At 45.3% G+C, this 13,428-nt stretch overlaps 1 protein-coding gene across 2 annotated transcripts in view; it reads right to left on the bottom strand.

The window, feature by feature from the left end:
- Positions 1-13,428, bottom strand: part of LOC115468446 (N-acetylated-alpha-linked acidic dipeptidase 2-like) — a 128,065-nt gene that overhangs the window by 72,531 nt on the left and 42,106 nt on the right. For both annotated transcript variants that reach the window (XM_030200165.1, XM_030200164.1), the window contains 2 exons: positions 5,051-5,237; positions 447-548 (listed from right to left, as the gene is read on the bottom strand). In XM_030200165.1, the coding sequence (XP_030056025.1) occupies positions 447-548; positions 5,051-5,237 (289 nt within the window). The remainder of the gene's footprint in view (positions 1-446; positions 549-5,050; positions 5,238-13,428) is intronic.

Genomic DNA, 13,428 nt, shown 5'->3' with positions numbered 1-13,428 from the left:
ACATATTTCAGTCACTTAATTGAAAATAAAATATATTTTGCCTTAGTTGCCTGGGCATTTTAGTTTATTAATCCACTTGGCCCTAGCCTCTCCTTTCAACTTCTCTTGTGGAAGGTTTATCTACAGTGTAAGTTATTTTCCAAGGTCTTGATCTGTATTTCTTCTTCTGTCTTCCTTTCCTCTCTATATCTGTCTCTGACATTGATCATTCCCATTCATCATTTTTCTCTATTTCTCTCTTGACCCCTATATGGAGGCTTCATTTTTATAGGTTGGCATTGGATCACAGCATCATAGCTTGTAAATCTCGGATGACCTAGTTCTGGCAGTAACTTGTACATTATTGAATACTGTAGTCTACGTTGTTTGAAATATCCATATTTTCTGCATGGAACAAATAAGGAATATCAGTTACGAGAAGAATCATAGTGATTCATTTGTTTTACCTCTGGGACTCCTTGTGCTGAAAAAGCATTATACGGGGGCACCATATTTGTAACAGTTTCATATCCTTGAGGTGGCGGTTCAGATAAAGAAGTGTTGTAAATCTAAAACATAATTCAGGTTGAATATTTGTTATTTATTTATTCATTTACTTGGTGCTCGTAGTGATTTACAATACAAATATAAAAATGATAAAACTTACCATGTACATAGTCATAAAGGGCTTCTTTTACAAAGCTGTGCTAGAGATTCCCATGTAGCAAACGAGAGGAAGCCCATAGGAACTGCATGGGCTTCCTCTCATTTACCGGAATCGGAAGTGTGGCTTTGTAAAAGAGGTTCATAGTTAGCAATATGGCATAAACTGACCGAACCTAATGGCAATATAATAATTTAAAATTCCCTTCCTACAAACATCCCATGTAAGTAAATCATAATAGCTGAGGTAAAGAATATAATCCCTATAAAAATTCCTTAACCGCTGAGGGGCCTTTTTCTAAGCTGTGGGGGGGTTTACCATACAGTAGATAGCAGCTGTTTCCTGCATCAAAAAGGTATCCGCTACAGTAAGAATCCTCCGCTAGCTGCCTAAAGCAGGAATGGGCCGGATCTGGGCATGGCAGGGGCAGATGGAGGTGTGACCTGCTGTGACAACTAGCATGCAGGTCAGAATCGAGGACTACCTGTCATATCTGCCGATAGCACAGCTGAACTTACCACCACCTCAAGAGAAGGTGGTAAGAGCAGATGGGTGACCCCCTAGATGTACTACCACGAGTCTACTGCTAGGGCAGGAGCCATTTTGAAGGAGGCACTGACCCAGGTGTCAGCAGGTGGCTACAATGCGGTATGGCCAGATCCTCCAGTAGATCCTGGTGATGGGGATGGTGGGTGGGGGAAGGTAGAGCACGGAGGGCAAGGTTTCTGAGGAGGCAGGCCTTTTATGGAGAGAAGTTGTTGGACTAGGAGGTCGGTGGGCTTGACTGGTGGGGGTCAGGGGACTTGTGTAGAGAAGGAACTTGCAAGGGGGAGTCTGACTCAGGGAGACCAGGAAGGGGGGATTGTGTTGGAAGGTTGGGTGTGCCGCTGTAGCTCGTTGCTCCATTATTTATTTCTTTGTCTAGTAGTGCCTGATACCATGGGTGCTCCTATGCTGTCTGTCACTGCATGTAATGCAATGGCTCTGTGGTAACCTTCCGCCCTGTGCATTAAATTCAGGACAGATGTAGGGCACCCCCTGCATGTATCGTACAGGCTTTGTACTTATCACACTACTGCACTTTTAGTAAAAGAGTCCCCAAGCCAAGGTGCCCTTTCTAAATAATAGCCATTTGGTAAATGTACTTCAGAAGCAAACCCCAAAGTTTAGGAGCAATTATTCAATATGAATTGTCACTTCTTTGCACCGGATGGGTCATGGTTCTCTCTGGTACTGCTAGTAGTCCCCTTTTCAAGGACCTCTTCTTTTGGCCAGGCACCTACCAAGAAAGTATGGGTGTAATTTGTTTTAAAACTAATGGTAAAATATGATGAATGAGGCCTTTTTTTTTTGGTTTTGTTCCTTCAAGTGAACCAAACGTTTACATGATCTGTTTTATTTGTTTTCAGCTGTAATATAGTCTGTGAACCCAAGAAAATAGTGTCTCTCTCTGCTTGGCCAGACACAGCGGAGCCATGTTGGGAAGGAACAATATAGAAGCAGGAGTTACATCTACAATCATGCTGCAACTTTCTGACAAGCAGCCAAACAAGCCTAATCCAGACTTACTTATTATTCCAAATAACCTGGCTGATTATGTCAGCAGGAAACTGAATCGACAAGCACAGAAGACCAAAAATCCTCCGCACAGGATAATACAAGCAAGCAAACACAGTGAAGGTGATACAAAGGATGATATAAAAACATCCAACATACTCAAAGAGTTCACATCAGAAGTTTAATTCAACTATATATGCAATGGACTAGCGCGGCTTAGTAAACAAGGGGGTTAGACTGCAAGTTCTCTGGGGACAGGGAAATAAATAGCTGCTCTACCTGAACGTAAATCATCTTGCACTACCAATGAGAAGGGTGTGAGCTAACTATAGATACACATAAACCCCTAAATTCTATAAATGGTACAAAAATTGCACACATGCCCAATTTGCATGTACAATTTAATAGTAGAACAAGCCAATTAGTGTCGATAATCGGGCCCTAACACAGGGGTAGCCCAAGGCAAGATGTTGCCTGAGGCAGGACCAAGATGCCACCACCCCTGCCCCCCAGACTGAGATGCTGCCCCCCCCCCCCCCCATTCATCCACCCCGTTCTAGAGTTTACCTTCTTTTCTTCAGGTTCCAAAAGCCGGCGGCAGCAGGCGCAATTCCCATGTGCTGCTCTGCCACCAGCACCGGCCTCTTCTCTACTGTGGCCGCCTCTGAGGAAACAGGAAGTTACATCAGAGAGGCGGCCACAATAAAATCAAGAGGCGGGTACCGGTGGCAGGGCACCATATGGCTTTTGGAACTTGAAGAAGGTAAACTCCGGAATGGCCTGGAGGAAAGAAGGGGGAGATGCCGTTCCCAAAAGAGTGCCACCTGAGGCCACCGCCTCAGGTGGCTTAATGGTTGGGCCACCCCTGCCCTAACAATCAGTCATCGGTGCTAATTGGCTTCAATTTAAATTTGCGTCTGCATATTTACGCAACCGGATCCACACGTAAAATGTATGCGTGGCTCCAAAAAGGGGGTGAGGGCGGATCAGGGTTGTTCCTGCAATTTATGCACATTGTTATAGAATAAGGGGAATCTGCGCCTAATTTAGGCATGAGGATTTACACCAGGGTTCAGCTGGTATTAATACTCACACCTAGAGTTTGTCACGGATCTTGGCACTAACCAATAGTCCATAAACAGCGCCATTTGTAGAATTTCTTCCAAAATATCTGTTCAGAGTCTATCTAGCACTGAGTGGATAAAGTGGAATGCGCCCAGCACTCTTTTTATCTGGGTATATTTCATGTACGCTACACCTTGTCCCCTCAAAATTTAGTCACTTGGGGGTAATTTTAGAAAGGTTTTTCCATGCATAAAATTACCCGTAAAGGGCCAGATTCTATATAAGGTACCTAAAAAATCTGTGCGCCTAAGCGTATTCCATAAACAGCACCTAGATTTTGGTGCAGTATATAGAATATGCTTAGTTGATATCCCAGCGCCTAAAACTATATGCCTCCATTTACACTAACAAAAATATAGATATATGCACACTGGGCCATATTCTATAACTAAGTGTATACATTTTGGAACTCTCATGAAATGCCCATATTCCCACCCATAACCATGCCCCTTTTGAACTGCGCACATTAGAATTTAGGTGCAGTTCATTACAGAATATGCTTAGCAGGTTGTGTGTGTAAATTATAATTATTGCCAATTAATGCTCATTAGGTGTTGTTATCAATGCTGATTAGCTTGTTAAGCCAATTAGGTTATGTGATGTTATGGAATACACTTAAATTTCAACACAGAATGATGGGCATGCTATATAGAATCTGGCAGAAAGTTGGTTTTATTTATTTATTATTTAGATTTTGCTTTTTCAGTAGTCGCTCAAGGTGAGTTACATTCAGGTACTCTGGATATTTCTCTGTCCCAGGAGGTCTCACAATCTGAGTTTGTACCTGAGGCAATGGAGGGTTAAGTGACTTGCCCAAAGATCACAAGGAGCAGCAGTGGGATTTGAACCGGCCACCTCTGGATTACAATACTGGTTCTCTAACCACTAGGCCAATTCTCCACTTTATGTGTGGAAAATACCCTATATAAAATTGCTTGGACTTTTACCTATGTAGGGGTTTCCCAGGGTCACAGACTTGGTGGAATGGACACAGAATTGGAATGTATGTGCATATTTTTAAAATATGTGGGTACACACGCAAAGTACACCAGCTTCTGAGCAGATGTGAATGCATTGGTGACATTTGCACACTATCGAAGAAAAATACCGGAAGTCTATTTTATAAAAGCTCATTGGCGTCTATGCTGTCTTTCTAAAAAAGGCTTAAAATGGATGTTTTTATGCTTCTTGGATATCTCATTAAATCACATTCCCTCTTAAGTGGGGGGGGGGGGGGTAGGAGCGGGAAGGATATACTTTTAAACTTGAAAATGCATCCAGCTAACTCCACAGGGGGGCCTTTTACCAAACTGCATAAAAAGTGGCCTTAGCTCATCTTTATTTGGGTCATTCCAGCATGCTAAGGCCATTTTTTCCACAGGGGCAAAATGGCCGACATTTCCATTTTCAGTATTAACGGCCAGGAACTAATTTTCCCATTAGTGCGTGAGCCCCTACCACCACCTATTTTGTAGGAGGTAAGAGCTCACAAAAATGTTATTTTTTAGCACATGGGTAGCACATGCTGATCCCAAGATTACCGTAGGACACCTGAGCACACTCCGCAATACGGCATTCTTTGCTGCTGCTTACCACAATTTAGTAAAAGGAGTCCTCATTTGCCAAATATTTTGGTTATTGACTTCTAGATTTACTAAAACTGATGAGTAGTGTGAATTTCATCTCACTACTGAATGGACCACAGTACCAGAGCAGTAACTTTACCTCATTCCCATGTTCATCAACGATTGAGATATAGTTGGGGTTGCTTTCATTGGGATAGGACAAGAGGACATCATAATGAACCAACTCAGCTGAATCCAATCCAAATTCCTTCCACTGAGCTTGGATTTGCTTTGCAAGGAGAAGATTCTGTTCTGTCCCTGCCAAATGAGGCAATCTTGTGAAATTCCTACAATAAGACAAGAACACATGGGTAAACTCAGCTTTCTCTATGTAGTAATGTGATGGTCACTGAACAATCACATTGCTCTAACTTCAATTCACCAGAACAGGGGTAGGAAAATCCTATTCTTGAAAACCATCTTTAGATCTTTAGGATATCAACAATGGAGGCACTGATCACAATGATATTGAGTGTGCCATCTTGAAAACCCAACCAGCTTTCAGTGTTTAAGGCCCCAAATTTATTTATTTTATTTATTTATTGCATTTGTATCCCACATTTTCCCACCTATTTGCAGGCTCAATGTGGCTTACATAGTAACCGTGATGGCGATTGCCAGTTTCGGTATAGCAGATACCGAGTGACAATGTAGAAGGTTCGTGTAGAATAAACACATCAGGGAATAAGGAGGAAGGGTTGAGTTGTGATCAATTCAAATCTTAGTTTCATTGTGTTGTGGGATCGAGGCATTTAAGTTGGGTCATCAGGGTATGCCTTTTTGAACAAGTAAGTTTTTAGTGATTTCCGAAAGTTTGATAGGTCGTGCGTTGTTTTCAAGGTGATTGGTAGTGCGCTTCATAGTTGCGTGCTTATAAAGGAGAAGCTGGATGCATAGGTTGATTTGTATTTAATTCTTTTGCAGCTTGGGTGGTGTAGGTTTAGGTATGTGCGTGTTGATCTTGTGGTGTTTCTGGCTAGAAGGTCAATGAGGTCTGTCAAGTATCCCGGGGTCTCACCATAGATGATTTTATGCACTAGAGTACAGATTTTGAAGGCAATCCGTTCTTTGATCGGGAGTCAATGTAGTTTTTCACGTAAGGGTTTGGCGCTTTCGTATTTCGTTTTTCCAAAAGTCAGTCTGGCTGCGGTGTTTTGAGCGGTTTGGAGTTTCTTTATGATTTGTTCTTTACATCCCGCGTGCCTTTCTCTGCCCTGGACAACCTCATCACTACTATCAAAGTTCAGGTCGGAGTGGAGAATGAAGAGCAAATGGAACTGGGAAGCAACACTAGGGACTACTAATAACCCCTTTCTGTTATAATCAGAGTACGACAGAAAGCAGCAAGACAGCTTTTACTACCATAGTCCAATGTAATAAGGTACACCAGGGACACACCTCATCAGTTATATCAACATCATTTACCTTATTGCCAACAGCACACCTTCTTCCCATGTTCCTACAACTGATGAAAGATGCCCCTGCTGTACTTTTCAAAGATGGTAAATTACATGGAACTGCGACAGTAACAGCTGGATTTCCTGTGGCTGAAAATCCATTTCTTGCCAGAGTAAAGTATGGTATTACAAGACAGAGTGGTGACCTAAATAAAAAGGCAAGCAACAACTTAGCACGAATAACTCTCAAACCTGTGCGCTGTTAAAGACCATTAAATCAAATAACAAAATGGCATATCCCGTGGTATTTTGCAATATGTTTTCTGGCTACATTTTTTTGCTATATGAAAGGAAGGGTTTCTTTAAAGTTAAGAAAAACTTTAAACGTTATTTCAGTGTGCCTTTATTGCTCCGTGTTTAATGGGACACTCAGGTTTTCTCAGCTGACTGGCTGTTTTTTTCTACTGGAAGCAAATGAAGAAATTTAAAGAACTTTTTGTAGAAATGTAGTTTATCCCGTCGCATAACTGCAGTACAAAGATTAACATCCCACAATTTCGTGTTCCCTTCGGCTCAGAAATAGAATGCAGGAGACCCATTTAATCCTCTGACCCGAATATGTGTCTTCGGGGCATTCCTAAATGAGAAACCAGTATATCTGAAATTCATGCATCTTCTTTTAAAGCAATAAGGTGAAATTATACTAGAAATCTAGAATTAGCATTTCAGTGTTTGATGATAAAGAAAAAAACCTCCATGCATTTCTTTTCTGTTTGACCTAGGTTAATTGGGAATGCCCCAATATTGTTCTGCTCATTTTGCTGTGTAATTATGGGGGAAAGAAGTTATCCTTTGCCAGCAAGCAGGAGTACAAACTTTCGAGCATTTTCAGTGAATCACCTAGGAGACCTTTTTACTAAGGCATGGGAGAGCTAATGCGCGGGTAGCATGTTCCAAATCGGTGCTACCGCCAGGCTAGCACATGCGCCCAGCAGGGCCACTGAGAGGGGGGGCAGGGGAGGGCAAAATTCCCCGGGCCCGGCCTCCCAGGGGGACCCGGTGCCAGGGTCTCTCTCTCTCTCCTGCTCCTGACGGGACCAGGTGATCGCGTCCTGACAGGAGTAGGCGAGAGGGGGCTTTGGGCCAGGGCCTCTGGTTTGGCTGGCGGGAGTCCCCCCAGGCCCCGCCAGCAGAAGAGGTCTTTCTCAAGCGCTGCTCTTCACTCTCTGCCGCATTGCCTGCCAAGTGGCTGCTTTTCCCCTCAGGCCGCTCATGCTCGGTTTTGAAACTGAGCACGCACGATGTGAGAGAAAAAGCAGCTGTAGGGGCATGGTAGGAAATGAGGTGATGGAGTGAAGAGCACCGCAGCACTGGAGGAAGACTTCTTCTGCTGGCGAGGCCTCAGGATCCCCGCCAGCCAAGGTATTTGGAGTTGCGGAAGGGAGGGGATGGCAGCAGCGGTGATCCTTGGGGAAGCAATGGAGGTGATCCTGGGGGGGGTGGGCGGCAGCAGCGATGATCCTGAGGGGGGCGGTGGCCCTGCCCTGGGCCCAGCTCAGTCTCTTGGCGGCCCTGGCACCCAGTGGTAATTCTGAGTTGCCAAATCCCGCAGTAGAAAATAATTTTCTATTTTCTACCACAGGGAGTGTTCCCTGCGGTAATCAGCAGTTGGCTGGGTAGCGTCTGAGCCCTTATCGCTAGGTCAATGGGTGGTGGTAAGTTTTAATTTCAGTGCACACCCATTTCCCAGTCCATTAAAAAAAAACCTTTTTCCCAGCCACAGTAAAAAAAAAATGGCCCAGCGCACGTCCAAAACGCACGCCCACAGTACTGCACGGCTTATTAAAAAGGACCCCCTAGTAAATAAGACCTTCTCAAATGAAAGCGGTAAAAGAATGCAATGTTACTTCCAGAAGTTTATACCACTGTCTGTGTTTTTTTCTTTACAAAAAATAAAATTAGAGCCCTTCCAAATTTGAATGATTGGAATTTTTTCTCTTACATGGGTTTTGGGCGCGCGCCGATCCATTTTTCAGCGCGCCAGTAAAAAAAGGTCATTTTTAAATTTTTGCCGAAAATGAACGTGCAACAAAATCAAAATTGCCGCATGTCCATTTTGGGTCTGCGACCTTACCACCAGCCATTGACCTAATGGTAAAGTCTCATGCGGTAACTGGGCGGTAATGACCTGCGTGTGTCCAATAAGCACGTCCGAAAATAAAAATTATTTTTTGGCCGCATGTATTGGATGTGTGCCAAAAATGAAATTACCGCAAAAGCCACACGGTAGTCGGGCGGCAACTCCTTTTTGGTGCACGTTGGGTGCACATAGACCCTTACGCAGCTTAGTAAAAGGGCCCCTTATATCCCACAAGAGGAAGAAATGGTGGGGGCACTTCATTGGACTTCATAAAATGATGCAATTGTACAAAAAACAGTATGGGCTGTTAATCCACCTTCTGTAAACTAATACCTCAAAAACTGAAAAACAGCCAAACACAATCTCAAAGGGTTGTGTAAATTGAACATACAGCAATAACAAGCAAGTGGGAAATACCCTCAGAAACCAAGGTCTCCACCACGGTCTGACCACCAAGACACTGATATCTATATAAGATTTTTGTGTCTGTGATCTAGTCTCTTTCATGAGTGTTGGTTCTATTATGAACAGTCTTAATTGCAAACCAGGGGCATATCTGAACTGCGGCGGTAGGGGGGGCCAGGGCCAGAGTGAGGGGGCACATTATAGCCCCCCCCCCCCGCCGCCGCCATTGCCGATCCCCCTCCCCCCAGCCGCTGCCATTGCCAATCTCCGTTGTTGTCACCTACCTTCGCTGGCGGGGGACCCCAACCCCCGCCAGCCGAGGTCCGCGTCCTCCTGCCGCTGCCGTTAAAAGAATTCCGTCAGCTGGCGGGGGACCCCCAACCCCCGCCAGCCAAGCCGAGGTCCTTTCATTTCTTCTTCCAGTAAAGCTGGCGCCGAAAGTTTCTTCTGAGTCTGACGTCGCTGCACGTTGTACGTGCAGGACGTCAGACTCAGAAACAGAATCTGTTTCTGAGTCTGACGTCCTGCACGTACAACGTGCAGCGACGTCAGACTCAGAAGAAACTTTCGGCGCCAGCTTTACTGGAAGAAGAAATGAAAGGACCTCGGCTTGGCTGGCGGGGGTTGGGGGTCCCCCGCCAGCTGACGGAATTCTTTTAACGGCAGCCGGCAGGAGGACGCGGACCTCGGCTGGCGGGGGTTGGGGTCCCCCGCCAGCGAAGGTAGGTGACAACAACGGAGGGGGAGGGTTGGTAGGGGGGTCCAGGGCCCTGAGGCCCCACGCAGATACGCCCCTGTTGCAAACAGGTGGGAAAATTCACCCCATATTCCTCTGTTTTGAATTCAGCACTGAGGAAGAATACAGGGCTTAAACTGTACATGTATCACTCCTTTATATTTTACTGCTTGTATTATGTTTTCACAGTTGTGATTCAGTATCATTCCTCTACCATCGTGGTTAACCTACAGTGGGGGAAATAAGTATTTGATCCCTTGCTGATTTTGTAAGTTTGCCCACTGACAAAGACATGAGCAGCCCATAATTGAAGGGTAGGTTATTGGTAACAGTGAGAGATAGCACATCACAAATTAAATCCGGAAAATCACATTGTGGAAAGTATATGAATTTATTTGCATTCTGCAGAGGGAAATAAGTATTTGATCCCCCACCAACCAGTAAGAGATCTGGCCCCTACAGACCAGGTAGATGCTCCAAATCAACTCGTTACCTGCATGACAGACAGCTGTCGGCAATGGTCACCTGTATGAAAGACACCTGTCCACAGACTCAGTGAATCAGTCAGACTCTAACCTCTACAAAATGGCCAAGAGCAAGGAGCTGTCTAAGGATGTCAGGGACAAGATCATACACCTGCACAAGGCTGGAATGGGCTACAAAACCATCAGTAAGACGCTGGGCGAGAAGGAGACAACTGTTGGTGCCATAGTAAGAAAATGGAAGAAGTACAAAATGACTGTCAATCGACAAAGATCTGGGGCTCCACGCAAAATCTCACCTCGTGGGGTATCCTTGATCATGAGGAAGGTTAGAAATCAGCCTACAACTACAAGGGGGGAACTTGTCAATGATCTCAAGGCAGCTGGGACCACTGTCACCACGAAAACCATTGGTAACACATTACGACATAACGGATTGCAATCCTGCAGTGCCCGCAAGGTCCCCCTGCTCCGGAAGGCACATGTGACGGCCCATCTGAAGTTTGCCAGTGAACACCTGGATGATGCCGAGAGTGATTGGGAGAAGGTGCTGTGGTCAGATGAGACAAAAATTGAGCTCTTTGGCATGAACTCAACTCGCCGTGTTTGGAGGAAGAGAAATGCTGCCTATGACCCAAAGAACACCGTCCCCACTGTCAAGCATGGAGGTGGAAATGTTATGTTTTGGGGGTGTTTCTCTGCTAAGGGCACAGGACTACTTCACCGCATCAATGGGAGAATGGATGGGGCCATGTACCGTACAATTCTGAGTGACAACCTCCTTCCCTCCGCCAGGGCCTTAAAAATGGGTCGTGGCTGGGTCTTCCAGCACGACAATGACCCAAAACATACAGCCAAGGCAACAAAGGAGTGGCTCAGGAAGAAGCACATTAGGGTCATGGAGTGGCCTAGCCAGTCACCAGACCTTAATCCCATTGAAAACTTATGGAGGGAGCTGAAGCTGCGAGTTGCCAAGCGACAGCCCAGAACTCTTAATGATTTAGAGATGATCTGCAAAGAGGAGTGGACCAAAATTCCTCCTGACATGTGTGCAAACCTCATCATCAACTACAGAAGACGTCTGACCGCTGTGCTTGCCAACAAGGGTTTTGCCACCAAGTATTAGGTCTTGTTTGCCAGAGGGATTAAATACTTATTTCCCTCTGCAGAATGCAAATAAATTCATATACTTTCCACAATGTGATTTTCCGGATTTAATTTGTGATGTGCTATCTCTCACTGTTACCAATAACCTACCCTTCAATTATGGGCTGCTCATGTCTTTGTCAGTGGGCAAACTTACAAAATCAGCAAGGGATCAAATACTTATTTCCCCCACTGTATATCAAGTTTTTAAAATATATATATTTTTTATTTATTTATTTTGTTGACACAACTGTCCCCACCATCTTTGAGTCGGTTCTAGACAGTTTTCTTGATTGCTTAACCATCTAATTCGGTTAGCTACTAATAGCATTACACTACGATTTGAGGACCTGTGGAGGGGCATTTTCGAAAAGGACGTCCAAGTTTTGATGAGGATGTCCTCGCAAAACATCCCGATCCACGTATTTTTGAAACAAGATGGTCGTCCATCTTTCATTTCGATAATACGGTCAGGGATGTCCAAATCCTGAAATTTGGTTGTCCCTAGATTTGGTCATCCCTAGACTTGGTCGTTTCTGATTTTCGGCGATAATCGAAACCAAGGACGTCCATGTCAGAAACGACCAAATGCAAGCCATTTGGTCGTGGGAGGAGCCAGCATTTCTAGTGCACTGGTCCCCCTCACATGCCAGGACACCAACCGGGCACTGCAGTGGACTTCAGAAATTGCTCCCAGGTGCATAGCTCCCTTACCTTAGGTGCTGAGCCCCCAAAACCCACTCCCCACAACTGTACAACACTACCCTAGCCCTTATGGGTGAAGGGGGCACCTACATGTGGGTACAGTGAGTTTGTGATGGGTTTTGGAGGGCTCTCTGTTTCCTCCACAAACGTAACAAGTAGGGGGGGATGGGCCTGATTCCCTCCAGTGGTCACCTGGTCATTTAGGGCACCTTTTTGTGCCTTATTCATTCTGAAAACAGGTCTAGACCAAAATGTCTTGGTTTTAGTCCTGGACGTTATTGTTTTGCTCCATTATGGCTGTAAAACGTCCACATTTTAGGCATGTCCTAATCCCACCTTCGAAACACCCCCGACATGCCCTCTTGTCTTTCGAATGCACTGCAGATGAATTGCATAAACATCTAAGAACAGATTTTGAAAATACTGATTTGGTTGTTTTTGTGGCACGCTTTAAACGTTTTTCTCTTTCAGAAATGAGCCCCATAGGCACTTTGTTATAAAATTACCCTTAAAAGCTCTCTAGACTTGTAATGACTTGTTTTAAGCACTAGAGTATATCATTTTACAGCCTAGGGAATTAAAAGCACTTAAATGGTCAGCACATGTGCTGGCCCCTCAAGGACTTTAAAATATCAAGTAGATCATTTCTAATATGACACTGCAGCTGCTATGTACTAGACATACATAATACCAGGGCCACCGAGGTGGAGGGCAAGATTCCCTAGGCCCGACCTCCAAGGAGGGCCTGGCGCTAGCCATAGAAAAGCCACTTTTTTTTTTTTTAGTGATGCTGGAGCCAAGCTGACAGCCTCGCTCAGTCAGATTCTACATCGTTCCCTCCCTTCTAACCCCCCCCCCCCCCCCCCGCCCTCTGGTCCTCTACTTGCCTCAAAGTCATTGGCTGCCAAGGAGCAGCAATTGAGAGAGACAGTTTGTGACGCTAAGTGGAGAGTAGAACGGACTGCATAGGCGTGCGCATCCACTACATAGGCATGAATGACTGCTGAAAAACAGGCGCTGGCACCATCAGGTCCATATGGGGGAGAAGTCGCTCCCCTGACACCCCACCTAGCTGTGCCTCTGCTTCCTGCCATGTCCCGCCTGTGCGGAATCAGGAAGTTAATTCATAGGAGGCAGAAGGTGGCAGGATGAAGAACCCGTGGCCAGAAGAGCACGCTCTCTCTTTATCACTGCCAACCAATCACTTTAATTTTGACTGATGGTGTGGCAGGGAGAACGGAGCAGTGGCAGCAGGGGCAGAGGGTGGCGGTGGAGACCTTAAGATTGATCCAGGCTCGGCTTTGCCTCTCGGTGGCCCTGCACAATACTGCGGTGGGTTCCATTTATAGAACAGTGCTTAGCGCCGGAATGCTTGCGCAATTTTGGGCGGAGGATTTACACCAACTGAAACCTGATGTAAGCCCTTGCTCCTAAATTAGGCGTAGATCTATCCATGGCCACACCCCC

The sequence above is a fragment of the Microcaecilia unicolor genome, chromosome 4 (genome assembly GCF_901765095.1).
Source record: "Microcaecilia unicolor chromosome 4, aMicUni1.1, whole genome shotgun sequence".
Taxonomy (NCBI): Eukaryota; Metazoa; Chordata; class Amphibia; order Gymnophiona; family Siphonopidae; genus Microcaecilia; species Microcaecilia unicolor.
The sequence above is the reverse complement of the archived record's forward strand: the minus strand, read 5'-3'. Positions and strand labels throughout refer to the sequence as shown.